A 21,960-nucleotide genomic window follows, 5' to 3' on the forward strand; every position below is an offset into this window, starting at 1 on the left:
TTATTTGACAGCTTTAGTTACTTTTCAGATGGAGATTTGACACAATGGATAATATAACAAGCTTTTAAAATACAACACATTGTTAAAGATGAAACCAGTGGTTTCCAACCTTTTTGGCTTTTGACGTCTTACAAAAAGCAGTGTGTAGTCGGGGTCACATTTCAGATGTCTATGAGTTGTTAACAGCTCCAACAAATAGTGATTTTTCCCTCTAAACCTCACATGGTTTCATTTCAATAAATGTTGAAATGATCCAATATTTCAGCAAAAATCAAAGATTAGAGAAAAAGTCCAAAAACTGAAAACAGATTTGTGGATTAGAACTTTGTTTTTTCTTCTTTCCTCTCCCATTAATCATCTCACGACCCCTCAGATTTATCTGGTGACCCTTTGGAGGGGACCGACCCCTAGGTTGTGAACCACTGGACTATACTAGCTAACTGTATATAAAGTAGTTCAAACTAGCTCCACCTCCAGCAGCTACAACACTAACATGCTGCTTACACACTGATGCTTCAGTATTAATAATCTAATGATGTCATATATAATACAATATCAGTCAGAGGGACCAAACCACTACTTTAACATTAATTACATTTTGCTGCTAATACTACTTAAATAAAAGTACATAACTTTTACTTAAGTAGGATTTTTCATGCCGGACTGTAATGGAGTATTTTTACATTGCTGTATTGGTACTTTTACGTAAGTAAAGGATCAGAGTACTTCTTCCACCACTGGTGCTATGTAGCATTTTAACGTCACTATACTACCTTAATTACCACATTCACTTTGAGGGATTAGTGTAATTACTGTAAACTAATGAGATCATTGCCAAGATCATTGGCAGCCTCTACACTGCTGTTTTTACACTGTGTGACACTAGTCCAATGTGGAGGGAAATCTGCTGGATTGCTTTACGGCACAAAACAGGAAGAGGATGCTGTTCTTCCACTGCAAATGGAGCTAAAGCTCAGAGTTTCTGGCAATAGCAGATCAGACCAGAAGCATCAATATGTCATTGTCAAATGAACTGTGATATGTTGGTATAATTGCTGTAAACAAATGATGGTGGAGACAGTTGGTAGCCTCTATATTACTTTAGAATGCAAATGTTCAAGAAATCTTTTATTTTTTGAGCACTAATAATTAAATGTTATTTTTAAGCCTAGCAGTTTGGTTCTTCAACAGAAGGTAAACAAGAGTTTAAAGAGTGGTCATTTTCGTTGCATTAATATACGGTTATGAGGTTATTTTACAACAGCTTCAAACATGATTCAGCCAAGCAGAACTGAGGACCAGAGTGATCTGGTTTCTAATGTTGTATATTACATGGGTGTGTTGAATATTCAGTTCTGATTGTCCAATGAAGACATTCTGAGGGCTTTTATTTCTCAACAACAGGCCACTTTTTCTATCTAATATCACTATGCAGTCAAGTCGTCTGCTCAATGTTGTTAATTTCTAATCAAATTAACTCGTGACACCTTCTGCCAAAAATTACTCCTTGGTTCCTGCGGACAGTCCTGCTGGACTAGTTTTTTGGCAGATGCTTGAAAATTACTTTAGCTTGGAGTGAAATCACCAATATTTTGTGTCAAATCATAAATGTCTTTGCTAAGTAGCTATGTAATAAGCTTGATAATGTACAGCGAGACCTTTTTTTTTTTTTTTTTGGCAATAATGACCCGGCTCGCTGTATCCCATACTTAAACATGGGTATTTTTCCATGATCCAGGTTTCTAGAGGTCCATTCCAGAGATGGACAGTTTGTGAAGAATACTGAACATGAAGTTTCTTTAGCATTGGGAACTGATCGTATTGTTTCCACACATATTGTGGGAGCAGTAAGGGTTTTGGTATGCAGTGTGGAGAGCTGTTCTCATTAAATGCTTGAGGGCTAAACTGCTCAGGTAAACACAGCCAGAGTTATTGGAGTGGGATATTGTGATTACTCAATATTATATTGATATGCAACGGCAATGTTGAGTGGCAGCCTTTAGTAATTAAACTTTAATGTTTCATATTTTACCTGGAACTAAAAACAACTGCAGGGCAAATATTGAAATGCCATCATTTGTTGAGCAAGACCCACTAGCTTTTTCTGTGGGTGGGGGCTCCACGGTCGCTCTGGAAAGAACGTCGGTGTTGCCTGAGGCCCGAAAGATTCATAAAGCAAGGAACTGAGGCCTCCGGTTCGAGCGAGGCTCCATGCGAGTGGCGTGAACACCACTTTGGAAGAAGGTCGGCGAAAAAGAGTCCTCTGAGCCAAGCAGAGGGCTTCGAATGGGAGAGCCATTCATTATGTCACTTCCACCAACACTCCCCCAAACAAATGAGTGATTATGAGGTGGCAGCTTAGTTTTATAGCACTAGGTTTTTGCAGTTATTATGCTGTTTATATTTATAAGGTATTCCTGACCACCAGAGTCCCTGACCAGCAGCGTAATCATTGTACCCCAAAGAGGGCATTTGTAATGATTACAGTACAAGTCTTACAGCAATGACATCATTTGGCTAAAATCCCAGGACAATTCCCAAAGTCAAGGACTCATGCTGTTTGTTTTCGGGCCCTTGGTGAAACTCCCCGTCAGAACTACCGAGGACTAGACCATAGTGCATAGAATGAAAAACATTATCACCTTGGCAAGAGTCCCCATAAAGCAGCTGGAAACCTTCGTTACATGAACAAGCAAAGGAGCCTTCGTAGTTGGTGCATTTTCCATTGGCACAGGTTGCTGGGTCCAGGCATTCATCGATATCTGGAAGGGGTCAAGGAGGGAGGCAACAACGAAAAATGGAGTCAGTAACAAAGCAAAGAAATGTTTAGTAATGTGTGTCAAAATGACAAACATGCAAACACTCAAAATATCGCTTTGGGCAACAAGCATGCCATTCATGACAGACGTGAGCAAGCTGTAGAGCTACACCAGATTCCCTTCTTGCACACACACACACAGAGTCGAAGAAATTTGACATTTCTCAGAGTTTGGCAGTGTCATTTAAACATCTGCGAGCTGGGTTATTGCTTCTATAAAGGCTTGTGGACTCTGTCGCATTGGCCTAATTATTTCCTCCAGCCGCCACCGCCATTCATTGCCACCCCACTGTGGCTTGGCTCGCCTCGCATGGTGTGTGAACGCTCGAAACCTCACAGCTCACCCTTTGCCACATGGAATATACGGAGCGAGCTGCTCCTTCTGAGAGGGGAGCGATGGGCACACCTGTGGTTTTTTCGGTCGAAATGCCCCACTTCCAGGAAAATGTGGGCCCACACGGTGTCTTTTTTGGAAAGTCTCATCGGTTTCATTGCTTGATTAGCGGGGTTTTTATATACTGCATCTGTTTCCTGTGCTGTTTTCTGTATATGTTGATGGTTGACATTATGCATGATGGGGTTAGGAAATAATCTCACTATTCCAAGAATAGTGCATTCACTAACATTTGAGCTTGGAGACTGCCTCCAGTTTAGGTGCACTTATCTATCCCTATCTATTACATACACTGAGCTGCGAGTGTAACAGTGTTAGGACGTAGCAAAAGGATTTAAGGGGATTTCTTCAGGTCTCTTGGTTGAGGTAGACAGGGGAAGATGGTTGTGAGTAGATGGGGGTGAGGTTAGTGATATACCCACCTACGCACTGGCCTCCCTGTCCCTCGAATCCCGGAGGGCAGGGGCCACAGTCATAACTCCCGTGCTGGTTGAAGCAGATACCAGACGGACACACCGACCTGTTCTCGCACTCATCAATATCTGGAAAAAGAAAGAAATGACGATAACCCCTTTAATGGGGGTGACCAGGTGACCAAAGTGGTGCAGTCCTGCTTTGCCCAACTGAGACAGCTAACCAAGATCAGGTCTTTCCTTTCCTCTGCAGACTTAGAAAAGGCCATCCATGCTTTTATCTCCTCCAGACTTGACTATGCACTTCATTCTGGTATCAGCAGGTGAAACATCCAAAGACTGCAGTTGATACAAAACGCTGCTGCCAGGCTTTTAACAGGTACTAAGAGAAGTGACCACATTACACCAATCCTCGCTGCCCTTCACTGGTTACCTGTGAGTTTTAGAATTGATTTTAAGATTTTACTGCTTGTTTTTAAAGCCTTGAATGGTCAGGCTCCTGCCTATATGTGTGATCTGCTAACTCCCCATGAGCCTGATCGCTGCTTGAGATCCTCCAGCAGGGCCCTACTAATGGTTCCAAAATCTCTTTTGGACAATTAGTAGGGCCCTGCTTTAGTGAAGATGACCGGGCCTTTGCTGTTCGGGCCCCTCAGCTGTGGAACTCCCTGCCTGGGGATCTCAGGCAGGCAAACTCAGTATCCTCTTTTCTTCCTCTTCTTGGTATTTGTTGTAACTTTTTAAATTATTGTATCTTGTTTATATCTTAATTTTTGGATCTTATCTACTTTTATTATCTGTTTTTATTGTAAAGCAGTTTGTAACTTTGTTTGCTATATAAATAAAGTTATCATTATTATTATTATTATCATTATTATTATTATTGTTAATGCATCCTGCGGTTAAATGCGATGCTTAGTAAACTCCGGGACCCCGAAAAAAAAGTGTAATATATTTTCAGCAGCCTAGGTCCCAGAGCATAAGGCTTAAATTCTCATTCGGTCCTGGCTGGAAAGTGTGAAAATGTATTGACTGTAATGTAACCCTAACCCTAACCCTAACCCTAACCCTAACCCTTCAGAGGTCAGAGGTCCCGTGGCTCGCATGCCACCGTACCTTCGCAGACTCCGGCGGAGGTCAACCTGAAGCCGCTCCGACAGCCGCGGCAGAAGAAAGAGCCGACGGTGTTGAAACAGGTCTCTCCCTCCGGACATACGTGAGGCGTCTGGCACTCGTCTTCATCTGAGGAGAGACGGAGGAAGGTGACGGACGGATTGGAAGGAGACACAAAAGAGGGAGGGCAGAAGGAGGGAGCAGGAGAGACCAAAACATCGATTGAATACAGGCGATTGAAGAATGCCTATTAGTTCCCGAGCTCACTGTACATGCACGGACACATGGAAATGCACACATACACTGTAAAAACCTCATAGTGCAATTTAGTGAAATCAACTCATCTTTATCCATTAACACAATGTATATAGATGTGTTTGTCAATTTCAACTTAAAAGTGCTAGTTATGAGCTGCATGACTTAAAATCATGAGTTCACATCTTGTGACTTAAAATCATGAGTTGAAAGAACACCTTATAAAGCATTCACTAAACTCAGCACTGTTAGTTTATTAGCAGACTTCCCAGTATGCATTGCATTCGGTTTAACTCTCCAGAAACTCTTCCTTCTTCTGGTTTGAATGAAGTTACAGGATAGAGACTTGTTATGTATGTATGTTTGGTGAATCATAGGTCAATTTCTGATAAAAAAAAAAAACCCAAAACAAAACATGACAAAATCTACTATCTATCTTATCTATGTATCTGGGAATTCACAATCAAGCAAGTTTCTCTCTGATGCACATGGCAAGTACAATCCACTACAAGTAAGTGTACTGCAGCTGCTTACTATATGCTGAGCTGTGTATTAATCATGTGATACAAGAGGAACTCAAACTTAAACCTAGCAAACCTTGTGAAAAAATAAATAACGCTGGACTTCAGTTTATCAATTAATGCATTCAACTTGGAAACATGAATCAGCATGACTAGACATTTGTTGATTGAACTTACTGTCTTAAGTTCACTCAGTTAGCTTTTCTACATTAGAACAACTAACTAATGATCTTTGCCCTAACTATTCAGTACTACTCCAGTCAACTCAGAATTTTAAGGCAGCAAGGAAACTTATGTTTTTAAGTTGAACTGCCTTAATATCTTTTGCAGTGTAGAGATGCAAATTCACTATCTCTAGTACGTCTACCTTTCTCTCTCTGGACTTGCTATGGGAGATGAGTAAAAATGCAGAAGATAATCAAGCCCCCTTCACTCTGATTTCTTTCTACATAATTTGGATTCTGTCCTAGTGTGAGATTCTTCATTTTGTAGACCCACGTCCATCTGTCTCTACATTCTAACTAAAATAACTGATAACCGCTGAAGTATGTCTATGCTTTATTTAGCCAGCGACTGTTCAAATGACTAAAGCTGTCATTGGCGATCATTGAGATTTGCTTTGCAGACGTGGCTGCGGGAGATAGATCCTAAAAGCATTCGTTTGATACCAGATGCATGACAGTTGGCAAACCTGGATCTTTTATTGAATGACTAGTTGTCCCTCTTGTAATACTAAGTGTTCAACTCACAATTAGAGTGCAGACAAGGTCAGAAGTCAGAAAAAGTACGCTTTGAAAGCTTGTTTAGTTGACTCTCCTTGGATATTCCAAAAAAAACATGAAAGTATTTGTCCTCCTAAGCCTGGTTTTGCTCTAATCTTAATAATAGATAACTTGGTCACATATCCACATGCATATAAACCCGTCAAATAAAAGCCATAAATAATATCTTCATATTTCCTCCTCTACCGCTGAAGAGAGCAGAGTTTCATTGCAGTTATGGGGGAAATAACCATCGGGCCTATTTGCCCTCACAGCCCTCATTTAGTATCATTTTGGTGGGTGGGGAAACCTTCATTGAAACGCCAGGAAACCACTTAATCACAGAGTGCCTCGTATTTATATCCCAATGGAGGCAGGGAGGAGGATGGGGCAGACACTGGTAATGGGACGCAGTGTGGTCCCCGGTCTTCTCCGAAGTACCAGACGGGCTATGTCTGACGTACGCTTGTAATTCGGTTTAGTAGGCACTTTCAGAGAGACTTGAGATGTACATGCTGATAGGTTTTATTTCCTACTGATTGTTGGTAGTATGCAATGTGAGCTTTCAGACAAGAGTGACTCACTATCTCCCAGGTAAAGGACAAACAAACTGGAACAGAGAAATAACTTGTATGTGTTGTTTCACTATGAGATCATATGATGTCCTAAGAAGGTATTTAAAGCAATATTCCACTTAGTTTTAACATGGGGGTTATTCGGCACTTGACCGCCATGAAAACCAGAATATAAACTAATCACCAAGATCAGATGCAGCTGGACGAGTTTGTAGCGTTCAGTTCCCATTCATTTGAATGAGGCCACGAAAACTTTAATTTAATACATTGATGATTATATTCAACAACAGATCCTGCTACTGTGATTTTCAACTGACTGTGAGTCCAACGTTTTAGAACGTAATTTCGCCAAATAGCATTTTTATTGATAGAAGAGAACATAGCGGAGGAATACCATTTAGGAGAGATAGTTCCTGTTTGGGAGGCCAGATCTACTTATATTTTTTTTATTTTAATACAAATTTTAGTGTAAAGCAAGAATAGAAATGCAAAATAATGAAGGACCCAAGATTGCTTTATTGTCTTAAAAGTAGGGTCTTTTGTTGAATCTGTTCACCAATGTGTTAAATGTCAGTTTTCAGTCTATTTTCGTGGCTTCATTCAAATGAATAGGAAGTAAAAATCCTAACACTACAAACTCGTCCAGCTGCATCTGATCTTGGTGAGTAGTTTATAATCAGGTTTTCATGGCGGTCAAGTGCCGAATAACCTCCATGTTAAAACTAAATGGAATATTGCTTTAAAGGGGATCGTGGGTACTCTCGCAAACACACATGAAGAAGACCAGCTCGTTTGAAATGTCACAATAAAAACTGGTGAAGCAAGAACCTACTTCGATTTTTGCAAGTTCATCCACCGGCACCAGTGGAAGAAGTGGGTGTGCGTATCGCTTGAATGTATCCACATTTAGAATTCATGGCAGAGAGTGAGAAAAGGAGTGTGAGTGTGAGAGAGAGTGGATCAATCGTGCACTGAGTGTATGAGTCGTGACGTGTTTACCGATGCAACTGGTGCGCTCTTCGTCTGTCGTGAATCCCAGTGGGCAGACGCACGCGAAGCTGCCGGCGGTGTTCTTGCAGCGGCCGTTGAAGCACAAAGACGGGCTCTCCGAACATTCGTCAACATCTGGAGACGCAAAAACACAGGACACCGACATTAGTTCACTTTTGGAATGGATCGCGAATGCTTAAGGTCGTCATCACGTTGGGTGAGTTTTTGGAATGCACCTGTTGTGACGTTTTAGGGCGCTGCCTTGGGCTCCAAGTTGAGCACGCCTCAACTTTAGCTACGCCGCACATTACGTGTCATACAGAGAACAAATTAGCAGCAACAAATTAGCATTTAATAGTTTATAAAGACTATAAAGGCTATTAAATAATGTATAAATTAATACCTTAGTTAACATGAACACCATTAGTAAATGATTACCAGACACATTAGTTAACTGTTAATTAAGGGTTAGTTAATGCTTATTAAGCATTAACTAACCCTTAATTAATGTACCCTTATTGTAAAGTATTACCATTAATTTTTTGCCCTTTTTGGAACTCTGCTGCTAGCTCACTCGCTGTGTATTATGTGGACATGCAAACTTCACCGGTGTTTTGACTGACATGATGGTGAGTAAATAATACAATTTTGAGGGTGAACTATTCCTTTAAATCAGGAACACGTGAAAACAAACCAATCTGTTTTCAGAGCCGTGGAGAGAAATCTTGAAATCTTCTATTCCATGGGGCAGATAAATAATAACATGATACTTCATCATAAATCGACCTTTGGCATCCTCACCTACACAGGTGTTGTGGGCGTCGTCCAGGCGGTAGCCCTCGTCACAGTGGCAGGTGTAGCCCTCGGCTGTGTTGTAACAAACCCCCCGGCCACAGATATGAGGGTTGATCTGACACTCGTCCACCTCTGGATCAGAGGACAGAGAGAAGCAGAGAGTATTTATGAAGCAGCAACGTTTGGGACTGGGTCCAACTGATCGCCACAAAGTACCATAAACGACCACAAAGTACCATAAAGTACTACAATGTACTACAAAGAATCAAAAAGTACAATTAAACATACTACAAAGTACCACAAAGAACTACAAAGGGTACCACAAAGTACCACAAACACACAAAGTACCACAAAGTACTACAATATGTACAACAAAAAAACACAAAGCACCCAAAAGTACCACAAAGAACCACAACGGTAGCCATATATACTGGGAAAACCACATTATAATTAATTGCATTGAATTAAATTGAATTGAATTGTTACTTAATTTTTTATAATGCTATTGCTGATAACACTGATATTTATTGATTTTGTTAACATTGTTAACATGTCAACATTTATTACCTGAATTGATAAACTACAGTATATTGCTTTGGCAACACTGGATTCTTATGTTATGCCAATAAAACAGATTTGAACTGAAATTAAATGAATTCAGAGAAAAATAAGTTTGTCATACATTTGCATGTACATTTATGCTCCTGTGCCATTTGACAGTAACTGAATACAGGCTTTTTATTTTTTTTTAATAGAGAAAGGACCCATTCGTTCTTTAAGTCAGTGGTTCTCAACGTGGGGTCCGGGGACCACCAGGGGTCCTTGAGGGGGTTCCAGGGGGTCCCCAGCAACTTGATGAATTGTTAAACTTCTCCATTATTTCACTTACAAGAAGTTAACACAAATAGAGAATGTAGAAGAATGACTGTTTTGATCATAGTTTCTCTGTTATCTCTCTACCTACAATACAGGTAGTCATGGAATTCTGGACAAAATCATATCTAACAATAAAAATATTCTCAGATTTGCGTCCGAGAGACAAAATCTCATCAAATGGGGGTCTGTGGCCCTAAAGTGGACTAAATTAGGGGTCCTTGATATAAAAAAGGTTGAGAACCACTGCTTTAAGTGGCTGTTCTAATTTCAGAGCGAGACCTGGTCATTTCATTTCACTGCTTTCTGAACAGTTTGATTACTGTATCAATTCGCTGTATTCAACTGGTAATTAACATTGACTGCTCACATACAGTATATTCATTTAATTATTAATTTGGTTGTATTATCAATTTCATAGCCTATAGGCAGAGCAAGGCATTAACACTGCCAGGGTTAGAAGTTAAATTCCCTGTGTAGCTCAACAACGCACTACTGCATTCATTACCATACACTCTCTCCTCTTCCCAGGAAGATGCTTTCATCAAAATGATAAATCCTCTTAACAGTAAACAGCTATGTTCTCCACGTGACAAGATAGCTCTCTCATCAATCTATCTATCCTGTTTGGACATAGGTCGGCTTCTGGAGATATTCCTCCTATACTAAATGCACATAAAAGCACACACACACACACAAAGTGCAGGAAATTCTCTGTTTCTGTCAGAAGTTTTGGAGAACTTGTGGAGTCCATGAAGACGACGGGCAGTTTCAGATCCTGAGGGGTTACGAAACCGACGCTGATAGATTGGCGAGCGCCGACTTTGAGCACATGGCATTACATCAAAAGACATTATGAATATATTACTTAAGAATTACTGTGTGAGGGGGAAATGGCAGTCAAAATGTCAGCAGGATTGAGAGCATATTAACAATGTATTATGTCTCCCTGAAGTACGCCTTTGTTAATGATTTGGCCTTCCCGCCGCACGGAGCATGCCAGATAAAAAAAAAAAGACAGTGTCAGATTTCTTTAGCAGGTAAAGTTGAACAACTCCCTGGTTAATTATATTATGCGTCACAGGATTTCTTCTGGTGGGTCACTGTATGACAAGAGAAGCTTGAGTCACAGCACAGAAGGTTATGTATGGGCAGAAGTATGTGTCACTAGAAACTGAAATTGAATTATTAGGGGTCCCCAGCACGAAGTTGTTGTTTTTGTTCGGATTATTATTCTGCTTCTTCTTCTTCTTCTTCTTCTTCTTCTTCTTCTTCTTCTGCCCTAAAAGTATCTGGATCTCAGAAACCATAAGAGCTACAGCGACCAAACTTGGCAGACAGGTCCAAAGTCTCAGCCGCTACTCAGGCAACGAAACCCAAGTCAATTGGCCTCATGGTGGCACTATAACAAGCAACTTTACGTTTTGGCCTATAACTTCTGAACCGTATGGGCCACAATCAAAATTCCGCTTTCCCTGGATTCCTTGGTTCATTCTGTATCCATCCATATAGGCCCCGCCCATTTCCGCCTAACTAGATTTTCCGCTATTTTGAATTTTGTCCAGTTTTTTCGCTACTCCTCCTACAAATTTTGTCCAATCTTCACCAAATTTTCCACACAGCATGTCTGGACTGTCCTGCACAAAAGTTATTGAGCAGTTTTTTGATATTCCACACCGTTTTCATATAATCGACGTTTGGTCAACTGTCGTGGGTGGGGCCTATTTCACAAAAATCGGCATAACTCAGGAACACATTGTCCTATGGTAACCAAACTTGGTACACGTGTTCAGGTATGTAGTCTGAGCTAATATAAAAAAAATTGGTGTAATTTCACCTATAGGGGGCGCTATAGCAACATTTCAAATTTTAAAAGGCCATAACTCGGTGACTGTAGATCATAGGAACAAAATTCCTTGATTGCTGGATTCCTTGGGCCAAGTCACATCTATCCATATAGGCCACTCCCATTTCAGCCCACAAGGTTTTCCGACATGCTGAATTTAGTCCAAAACAGATTTTTTGCTTCTTCTCCTACATATTTTGTCCAATCTTCACCAATTTTCGCTCACAGCATGTCTGGACTGTCCTGCACAAAAGTTATCGAGCAGTTTTTTGATAGTCCATACCGTTTTGCTAGAACTGGCTTTCAAATTTGTAGGCAAGGCCTAATATACAAAAATTGCTGTAAGTCAGGAAGTTGTTGGCCTACCTTAAACAAATTTGGTACATATGTGCACAGGTCAACTCTGAGGTAGCATGCAACATTTGGTGGTATTGTAACCATAGTTGACCATAGTTAAAATACTCTAAGGCTCTAAATAGCCTATAGCTTGGACAGTCTCATAACTTGGCCCTATTTTTTGGTGTTTCTTCAATGGCCATCCTGTGGACTCAGTAGCCTAATGGTTAATGCATAGGTCTGCAATGCAAAAGATTGTGGGTTCAAATCCTGTGAGTAACACAGTTCTCACAATTCTGTATCTGTACAATACTGTTTTTTCCCCCCATGAAATCACTCTTGGGTATCATTGCTGAAGTTATATTATACCATTTTGGTGCCATTTTGTAGCACTTCAAAAATACTATATAACTATGTGCTTTTAGTGCTTTTAGATTTTGTGCTCCACATGCATGGGATGAGCTACAGCATATTTTAAAATTCGATTCTCTGATTCCCTTTGGCCATTTTAGAAACAAGATCTTAAGTCTTTCTAGAGCTGAATGTAATTGTTTTTAACCAGAGGTCTGTTTTTTTCTTTTATGTTTCTTAATGCTTTTATTACACTGTATTGTCTTATTGCATTTTATTTGTACTGAATTTTATTGTTTTTATTGTTTTATTTTATTATTTTTTCAATTGTTAGTTTTATGAGTTGTTTTTTTTGTTTTATGAGTTTTTTATGTAATTCAGGTCTCTCTTGCAAATGAGATCTTGGTCTCAATGGGATTTTGCCCGAATAAATAAAGGTTGAATGAATGAATGAATGAATGAATGAATGAATGAATGAATATAAGTATAGTTCCACACCATATGTGCCATAGTTGCACAATTGTTTGTTTTTTATGTAATTCAGGTCTCTCTTGCAAATGAGATCTTGGTCTCAATGGGATTTTGCCTGAATAAATAAAGGTTGAATGAATGAATGAATGAATGAATGAATGAATATAAGTATAGATCCACACCATATGTGCCATAGTTGCACAATTGTTTGTTTTTTATGTAATTCAGGTCTCTCTTGCAAATAAGATCTTGGTCTCAGTGGGATTTTACCTGAATAAATAAAGGTTGAATGAATGAATGAATGAATGAATGAATATAACTATAGTTCCACACCATATGTGCCATAGTAGCATGTTTGTTAATATAAACCAAGTGCAGTTAAAAGGCACTTAAGTACAAGAATAGTATCAGGCTGGCCCCATTCAAACATCTGAAGCGGGTCGATACAATTCGACTGTTGTTGAGTTTTACAAAGGAAAAGCCTTTTAAAAGAAAACTCCAGCTTCACAATCATTAGTGAGCATCAAGGCATGTGGAACAATGAAGGTCTAATGGTGGCGAGGGCGACAGGATGATTAAAACAGAGAGTGGAATAAAGCACAGTAATTATGCAGCCTCGTTAAAAGAGGGTCTGTCATCAGCTAGACGCATAACATTTCTGCGGGCTTTTTAATATGGTGTCACCTTTCCCGGACAGCAGGATATGACAGGGGAACACACACACACACACACACACACACACACACACACAGACACACCAAGAGAGGTCTGGGGGTTTGGATATCCGCCTAGCAAAAAGCACCAAAATATCTCTTGCGGTTTGCTGATTGGTCCAAGTAGGTTTTAGTGGGTCATGGCACAGCACAGTTCTCCTCCTGTTTTCTTGACACTCCTTGTTGATCTCTCTCTCCCTCTCTCTCTCTCTCTCTCTCTCTCTCTCTATCACCCACTCACAAAGCTCCCCTATATTTCTTACCGAGGGCACCGAAATAAAAACCGGTGGGTGTCAGCAGTAACTCCAATCTGTTCCTCCCATGGGTCTGTGGAAGGACCACAACAACAACATCTAAAAAAAAAAAACTATACAGAGATCCAAATCTATTCAGGGCTCAAGATAGGAAACGAACAAGGCAGTTCTCAGGATTTGATGTACACCTCATTTGACTATTTATGTCCACATACAGCGGGCTGCAATAGCTCTTAAAGTGGGAATCCTTGAGATCCTCATTTTTAAAAAATTGTATATGCTGTGGTGTTTCTGCACTGCACTACCCAGAGATCACCTGTCAATCAAACAGTGTAGGCGGAGCTTGGATTTTCTGTTGATGCAGTTTGAGTTTCTCTTTTCTTTGTCTGTTCAGACAAAGCTGGCCATGGTGGCTATCACTGCTCATGCTACCAGACACAGAGTGTTTAGAACAGCAAAAGCTTCCATGAACTGGTTATAGGTTGAATCACTATTGTGATTCAGTGCACATTTATTTTATGATAATGTAGCAGATTATTACTTAAAAGAAGAAATACCACCGAAAAAACTACAGCTATTGGTGATGTACTTTGAATTTTTGGGCCCATTTTGTTGTTGTGTATTTTTCTTGGCCAAACATAGACAACTTAACATTATGTTGACATATTTCCAGCAGTTACAATAGAGTTTGATAGCAGACAAGCTATCTAAAAACGTCAGGTTTTGGTGTCAGTCCCTCAGAATCAATTTGAATCAGAATCATTTTGCACCAAGAGACGTTCAATGTTAAAATTGTCAAGATAGCAAGTGAGGTGTGCTGCACCATATGCCAAAACATAGCATCCCTCTACAAAATCAGGACCATCCGCAAGACCAAACAAATCATACAGGACCTCACTCACCCACTAAACAACCAGCACACACTGTTACCCTCTAGCCAAAGGTTCAAAAGTCTCCTTTGTAAAACAAACCGGGCACGCAAATCGTTTATCCCAACCAGCATCAACTTTCTTAACAAGGACACATAATTACTTTACATGTCATGTCTTGCATGGCCATGTCCTGATCTTTTGTACCATGTTCTATACGTATGTGCGTGCCAATGTCTACTACTCTTGCAAAACACATTTCCTTGTGGGATAATAAAGTATTCTATTCTATTCTATTCTATTCTATTCTATTCTATTCTATTCTACTGATTCACATTGGATCGCACAAGTTCCCACAAGACTAGAGGGCCTGGAAGTAGCAACAGTCATCTCAAAAACTCTGGGTTTTAGTATCAGTACAACATTCACATCCCTCCATCTTGGACATATCCCTGACGGGTTAAGTAAAGATGACACCTACCTCCTAAAGAGCTTGCTGGTAGCAAGTAAAAAGGCCATTACTAAATATTGGCTTCAGAAAAACTGCCCTACTGCCGGCCCTTTTGTCATTATTGTTAAACACCTATATCTTCTAGAACAGATGACCTACTCCATACGGCTCCAAAAAGAACTGGGAGAAAAACGGTGGGAAAAATGGTGTGTTTATTTAGCCAATAAGACAGATCTTTCATAATTATTGTATGTATCATGTGCGATATTTTATGTTAAATTAGGAAAATTTGCCTTGATTTATTGATCACCCCATGACCTCATATTTGTTTGCTTTTTTAATTTTTGTTTCTTGTTTGCTTTTTGCTTGCTGTCCTTATAATGTGAAAAATGTACTATTATTATCAAGTGGGTTTTATTCTCCATCTTATTTTACATTAATTATGGCATTCTATCCCTGTTTTTATGCTCATTCTATGTCTATTTTCATGTGAAGATGCATTCTATGTATTCTATTCTCATCTTTATCTTATTTTCACTATTATTATCAAGTTTTATGTGAAGCACTTGGTGCATGTAATTTCTTTGTTGTAAAGCACTTTGAGCTGCATTTCTTGTATGAAAGGTGCTATACAAATAAAGTTTATTATTATTATTATTATTATTATTATTATTATTGTTATAGAGGGCCTGACGTCACTGACTGTAAAAGTCCTATAGTGTGTGGTCAGTATAACTGTGTTATCTAAGAGTGGAATTTTCCTTTAAAAGGTACCATATCATTGCTATATATATATCAGAGCTGGAAATATTCCCACAGCAGAAGAGAGACAGAAACCTCTAAGGACAAAACCAGGAGGTCGGAGGTCAGAGAAAGTGGAGAAAGCACCATGCTCCTATTTCAGTGTAAATTCCTCTTATATTGCTATTTTTGCCACTGACCTGTCAGGAACTCATATGCAGCCTTCAACACAAACCAAGGACATGTTAATGGCTGAGTGACACAGATAACAACGTGGGTATTTATGAACCCAGCGTCTGTCCAACCATCCCACATGGCATGCTTCATTCATGCTTTTTAAGTGACCAGCGTGTGTGTGTGTGTGTGTGTGTGTGTGTGTGTGTGTGTGTGTGTAGAGGAGGTCAGGTATGCACCAAGGACAGTTCTATTATGAACCTGTCAGCTGTGCATTCACCTGTTCAGTAAAGTCTCTTATCAAATATCAAAATAGAATAGAATAGATTATGAGAAGAGAAGAGAAGAGAAGAGAAGAGAAGAGAAGAGAAGAGAAAGTAAAGAAAATACATTCAAAAAAAATATTTTATTGAATTATTATTTTATTATTAAATTTATTATGAACCTGTCAGCTGTGCATTCACCTGTTCAGTAAAGTCTCTTATCAAATATCAAAATAGAATAGAATAGATTATGAGAAGAGAAGAGAAGAGAAACTAAAGAAAATACATTCAAAAAAATTCAAAAATTAAAAGAGAACAAAAAATAAATGAAGAGAAAATAAATTAAAATGAAAGAAAAATGAAATGAAAAGAAATGAAAAAAGAGAAGAAAAGCGAGCATGGGTGTTGTCGTCTTACCAGCTGACTGGGTGGGAGCGATGTCCTGGCCTGCATTGGATGGGAGGATCTCCACCGGGTCAGGAGGAGAGCTCCTCTCAACAACCTCTAACAAATCAAAAAAACAGAAAGAAAAAACGAGTAGAAGAGATGAATGTAATCCAATGTGTTCTTTCTTGATGAAACACATTTTCTGAGAGTTAACAAACGTGGTATTTTGATGATTCGACAGACTTAGGAAACTATGAAAAATATTTTCCTCATCACACTGTCGTTGAAAAATTCAACAAATACAGTTAAAAACAGTGGTGGGAAGTAACTAAGTACATTTACTCAAGTACTGTACTTAAGCACAATTTTGAGGTACTTGTACTTTCCATTTTACGCTACTTTGTACTCCACTACATTTTAGAGGGAAATATTGTACTTTTTACTCCATTACATTTATTTCACAGCTATAGTTACTAGTTACTTTTCAGATCAATATTTTATATTTAAAACATTTGATCATCTTTATAAAATAACTATAAAATAGCATTGTTATAGATTAGACTACCCAAAAGTATAGCTAAATTGTTAAGATTAGCTTCACGTTGACAACTTTAAAATGCTGCTTACATGTACATGTATGTGAATAAATCAGTATTAATATTCCTATAATTTATTAAAAATATAACTCTCTAAATGGGGACAGTTTGCATAATGAGTACGTTTACTTTGATACTCTAAGTACATTTTGCTGCTAATACCCATGTACTTTTACTTAAGTAAGATTTTGAATGCAGGACTTTTACTTGTAATGGAGTATCTTTACATTGTTGTATTGCTACTTTTACTTAAGTAAAAGATCTCAGTACTTCTTCCACTACTGTTTAAAAATAATAATGAATGAAGTAATGAATGAGCCCAAATAAAAAGAGATAAAGAATAACATATACATGTCATGGGGTATGTGACGTCGTACCCCATGAATGATGCAGCCCCCCGCTGGGTCAATCAGAAATATGTCACCTTGTTTTGACCTGTCATTTTAGCATCCGCCTTGCAGTGAAATTTTGAAAATGCTGGAACGTAGTGGAGAGATGCATCATCCCCCCAGTCCTGAGTTTGAGTTTGATATCGCATATGACAGATGAAGAAAGAAACGGAAAAAAAAAATGGACGCACACCGATTCGCCTCTTTCATCACGGGAGACAAATTGTGCGCAGTCCCACATTCATGCAATCGTGTCGGTGACATAAACACCTAATTATCTATAAGTATCATTACATTTGATGTTATCACAGCTCTCTGGTTTCCTAGTGGATCAGCTGCCTTCATCTCTTCTATGGAGAATACAGTTATGGTCGGCTACTTGGCTGGCTAGTTAGCATTAGCAACTGAACTGTTACAGCATATCACATATAGCCTATATATAAAACAATGTGATTCAATATAGTAGGTGTTGTAACACTTTAGATTAGGGAACATAAATGAACTATTACTATGGGTTTTCCCTCAACAGTTTCATAATTTCCCTCAATATTTAATAATTCATGTGCAATAACTTCCTTACTGACTGCTATAAGCACGAATTAAGAGGCTATTGAGGGAAAATGCATAGTTAATTGGCTATACTTGTAGAATACAATAGTGCAGAATAAAGTTTGTAATGACTACTAATGAATCAATACACTACTTATAAACCTGTTAATAAGCAACTTTTAATAGTTAATGTGTTCCCTAATCTAAAGTGTTACCGATTTAGCTACATATATAGTATATCACTATGTCGCAGGTATTGTATCATGCAAATTAATAGATGAAGAACACAGAAGTTCGTTCTCACATCGTTGTTGAAACTAATTTGCATACACAGAAGTGTTCATTAACTAATGTTAACTAATGCGTTTATTAACATGAATTAGACATGAATAACAACATTAAAAGAGATTAGTTAATGTTAAATGCACATGAACAACTGCATTAATTAATGTTGTTAATAATGTTAACTAGTGTGTTTACTAACATGAATTAAGCATGAACAGTGACATTAACAAAGATTAGTTCATATTAAATACACCATTAACATCTACATTAAGTAATGTTCTTATACATGTTTGTTAATGCCAATGCATTGTCTAAATTGAAACCCTAACTCTTTTACTTAAACATATCCTGGCATTAACTAAAGTGATTAAGTCACAACAAGCATTACCTAACATGAATAGTGTGTTATTCATGTAATTTGGTGTACCTGTTACTTAATCACTTTAGCTAATGTATAAGAATAATAATAATAACAAATAAGACAAGGAACTTCTGTTGATAGTTTTAAGAAACAGCTCAAAACCCATTTTTATGATCTTGCTTTTAATTAATTCCCCCTTTTTATTATAAACACCATTGTTATTAATTCATACTTCTTTTATTTCTTATACTTGTTTTATATTTCTTATACTTGTTTTATGCTTTTTATATCTAGGATTGTTCTTTATTATTTTCAATTTATTTTATACATGTACTTGTTTTATGCTTTTTATATCTAGGATTGTTCTTTATTATTTTTAATTTATTTTATACCTGATTTATATTTCTTATACTTGTTTTATGCTTTTTATATCTTAGGATTGTTTTTATCATTATTTGTTGATTTTTATTGTTTCTCTTGTAAAGCACTTTGAGCTGCATTTTATGATATGAAAGGTGCTATATAAATAAAATGTATTATGGTTATTATTATTATTATTATTATTATTATTATGTATAACATGTATATGTACAAACATGTACAACAACATTACTTAATGCAGTTGTTTATTGTGCATTTAATATGAACTCATCTTTGTTAATGTCAATGTTCATACTTAATTCAGCATGTTAGCAAAATTAGTTAACAAATTTATAACACATGTATTTATAATAGCAAATTAGTTAACATTAACAAACATGTATAACAATAATTAATGCTGTTGTTCATGTGTATTTAACATTAACTAATCTTTTTAATGTTCTTATTCATGTTTAATTCATGTTAATAAATGCATTAGTTAATATTAGTTAATGAACACTTTAATTTAAAGTGTTACCGATTATGTGAGATTAAAATCACAGCTAAGGTGTGAAGATATACAGCTTAAGTTAAATTTTCATCACAATATAACTTATATTTTGTTTTATTAATTATATATCACTTGATAAACAACAGAGTTGATTTGTACAAAATGATTTTCACCAAACCGTGATGAAGTTTCACAGTGCTCAGCTACAGAGGAGTAAAGTGTCTCATTTCCAGTTGCTCTTGAAGACCAAAAAAAAAAAAGAGATAAAATACTAATAACGCCACACCTGGGAAGGCTGCCTCCATCCTGACAGTGGACACACCAGGAGAGAGCTGGGGCAGGATAGGTTCAACTACTGGCCTATCACTAACCACAGGAACTACCAGCTCCTTCAACGACAAGACAGACAATATTGCCAAAGGGTCAAGGTCATTAATGCACCATATGCGTATCTGGAAGTCTAGCTGTAATCCTTTCAGCTTTGCAATGCGGCGCACTGCTACTGCCATGCGACATAGGCGGTGTAACAGGAAGCAAATTAGCATTCGGCTTGCGTGGCAAATGACTGCAGAATAAGAACAGAGCAAGAATGGACGGCTTGGTGAGCAAGACGCAAAGCAAAAACAGGGCTACCTACTTTTACACAGACTTGAAATATCTGTTTGAAGTTTGTTTTGGATATCATCCAGGATTATTGTCTGAGGTGAATTAAACTCAGATCCTGGCCAGACATTTAAAAGGCTCCGAGCAGATGTCTCGTTTTTGGTACTTTTCATACAATCTGGGAACCCATCGTCTATCGGTCTGACGACGATTAGACTCTGGGGGCGACGGCCAATATTTCGGGGTTTGCGGTGTAGCCAGCGGACATCCGGGCCAAGACTTCCTCTTCTGTGCGCCGGTCATTGTTTACAGTCCGATTAGCAACTTGAGACGTGAGAATGCAGTTGGAGTTGAATACAATACACAAACATCGATACTTTTTATAGGTGTTTTAGGTCCAGACGACATTTCGGCTAATCTCTATAACAGATATCTGCATATGAGACGTTGTCTCTCAACTCCAACTCCACTCTCGTGTCTCAAGTTGCTAATCGGACTGTAAACAATGACCGGCGCACGGAAGAGGAAGTCTTGGCCCGGATGTCCGCTGGCTACACCGGAAACCCCGAAATATTGGCCGTCGCCTCCAGAGTCTAATCGTTGTCAGACCGATAGACGATGGGTTCCGAGATTGCTTTTCATACATCTACATATTGAAGAAGAGGCTGCGTAAAAAAGCACAAAGAGCGACGACTCAGCAGCGATCATTGACAAAAACGTTAAGATATTCTTCAGTGACTCAGCGCTCGCAGTGTTGAGCAGCTCAAAGACATGCAGCAACGTCGCTGACTTCATGCAGAGGTGATGCTGTGATGACTCCTGAAGGCCTCGGAGGCAAAAAGGAGTGTCTCTATGCATGCAAACTGCTTTTATAACAATTTCAACTTTTCAAAGGTGCCCAACCTACCTGATCTGGTGCAGTTGTCGCTACTGACCATAAAACAAAAAAATGAAACAAAATGTAAAGAGAGGTTTGCGATACAACCAAATAAAAAAAAATAAAAAAAAACAACCCAAAAAACATTGCTTGAATGTACTGGTCTTGGGTAAAACATGTCATTTAGTTGGGATGGGACACACTTTCAGCTGATAAGATGGCTAGTTTTTTTTACATAAAAACTTGCCTAGTGCAGCTTTGACTTTACCAATTAAAATATTATTCAGGATGTCAATGATGAAATTCAAAGACCTGACCATTTTCAATTCTGGAGTCATTTTAGCTAGCTGTCTTTTCCATAACTACTGGATAAATGTTAATCAGCAAATAAGGACCTTCCTTACAATGCCATGTCATAATTAAGAGGGCTTCAAGTTTTCACGTTATCCCCTTGCAAAGGTCATAAAAACCAACTCAGATCACATTGTTAGGTCTGAGACACAACATAACTGAGGCTATAAAAAAAAAACCCTCCCTCTCATCCTCGTACCCAGCAAGGCTCTGAGCGCTGCTGTGCCAAGATGCCAAGGTGTAAGGCTGCCAGGCGCCACATTAGCCTCTGGTGGTATCCAAACACTAATCTACACAGGTTTGGGCAGTGGATTTCTGTCAGATTGTTTTTCGAAGCCTGTCCTCCTGCGCCTGGGATCCTCGGCACTCCTCCGCTCCAGAGAAGCTTAGCGGTAATTTGGACTCTGTCTGGCTTTGGCTCGGACGCTGCCAAGTTTCTCTTTCCCTTGCCGGCTGCCAAGCATGTCCTGAATAATAACAGGAGAGGGTGAAGCTCCTTCCCCTCTCTCTCTCTCCATCTCCTAGATCCGCATCCAGGTTTCTCTCTCTCTCTCTCTCTCTCTTTTTTTTTTTTTTTTTTTTTGGAAGTAGGTTTGGGGTGGGGTGGGTGCAGGGGGAAGGCGAGGCGAGCCAAAGCACTTTAATCCTTGTCCTCTACAAACAGATGTCACGAAAGAGAAGGATTTTTTCTTTTTTTTTTTTTTGAAAGATCTG

The 21,960-nt window shown here is 38.6% G+C and overlaps 1 protein-coding gene across 1 annotated transcript in view; it reads right to left on the minus strand.

Moving 5' to 3' along the window:
- Positions 1-21,960, minus strand: part of ltbp1 (latent transforming growth factor beta binding protein 1) — a gene marked incomplete at its 3' end in the record, with an annotated part of 174,087 nt that overhangs the window by 35,904 nt on the left and 116,223 nt on the right. The window contains exons 16-23 of the mRNA XM_071546423.1: positions 20,926-20,948; positions 19,702-19,804; positions 16,395-16,481; positions 8,642-8,767; positions 7,850-7,975; positions 4,742-4,867; positions 3,635-3,754; positions 2,643-2,762 (exon numbers count right to left, since the gene is read on the minus strand). Of these exons, the coding sequence (XP_071402524.1) occupies positions 2,643-2,762; positions 3,635-3,754; positions 4,742-4,867; positions 7,850-7,975; positions 8,642-8,767; positions 16,395-16,481; positions 19,702-19,804; positions 20,926-20,948 (831 nt within the window). The remainder of the gene's footprint in view (positions 1-2,642; positions 2,763-3,634; positions 3,755-4,741; positions 4,868-7,849; positions 7,976-8,641; positions 8,768-16,394; positions 16,482-19,701; positions 19,805-20,925; positions 20,949-21,960) is intronic.

The sequence above is a fragment of the Centroberyx affinis genome, unplaced genomic scaffold, assembly GCF_046629955.1.
Source record: "Centroberyx affinis isolate AG114_WGS23_722 - 3 ecotype Tasmania unplaced genomic scaffold, CSIRO-AGI_Caff_v1 ptg005267l_1, whole genome shotgun sequence".
Lineage (NCBI taxonomy): Eukaryota > Metazoa > Chordata > Actinopteri > Beryciformes > Berycidae > Centroberyx > Centroberyx affinis.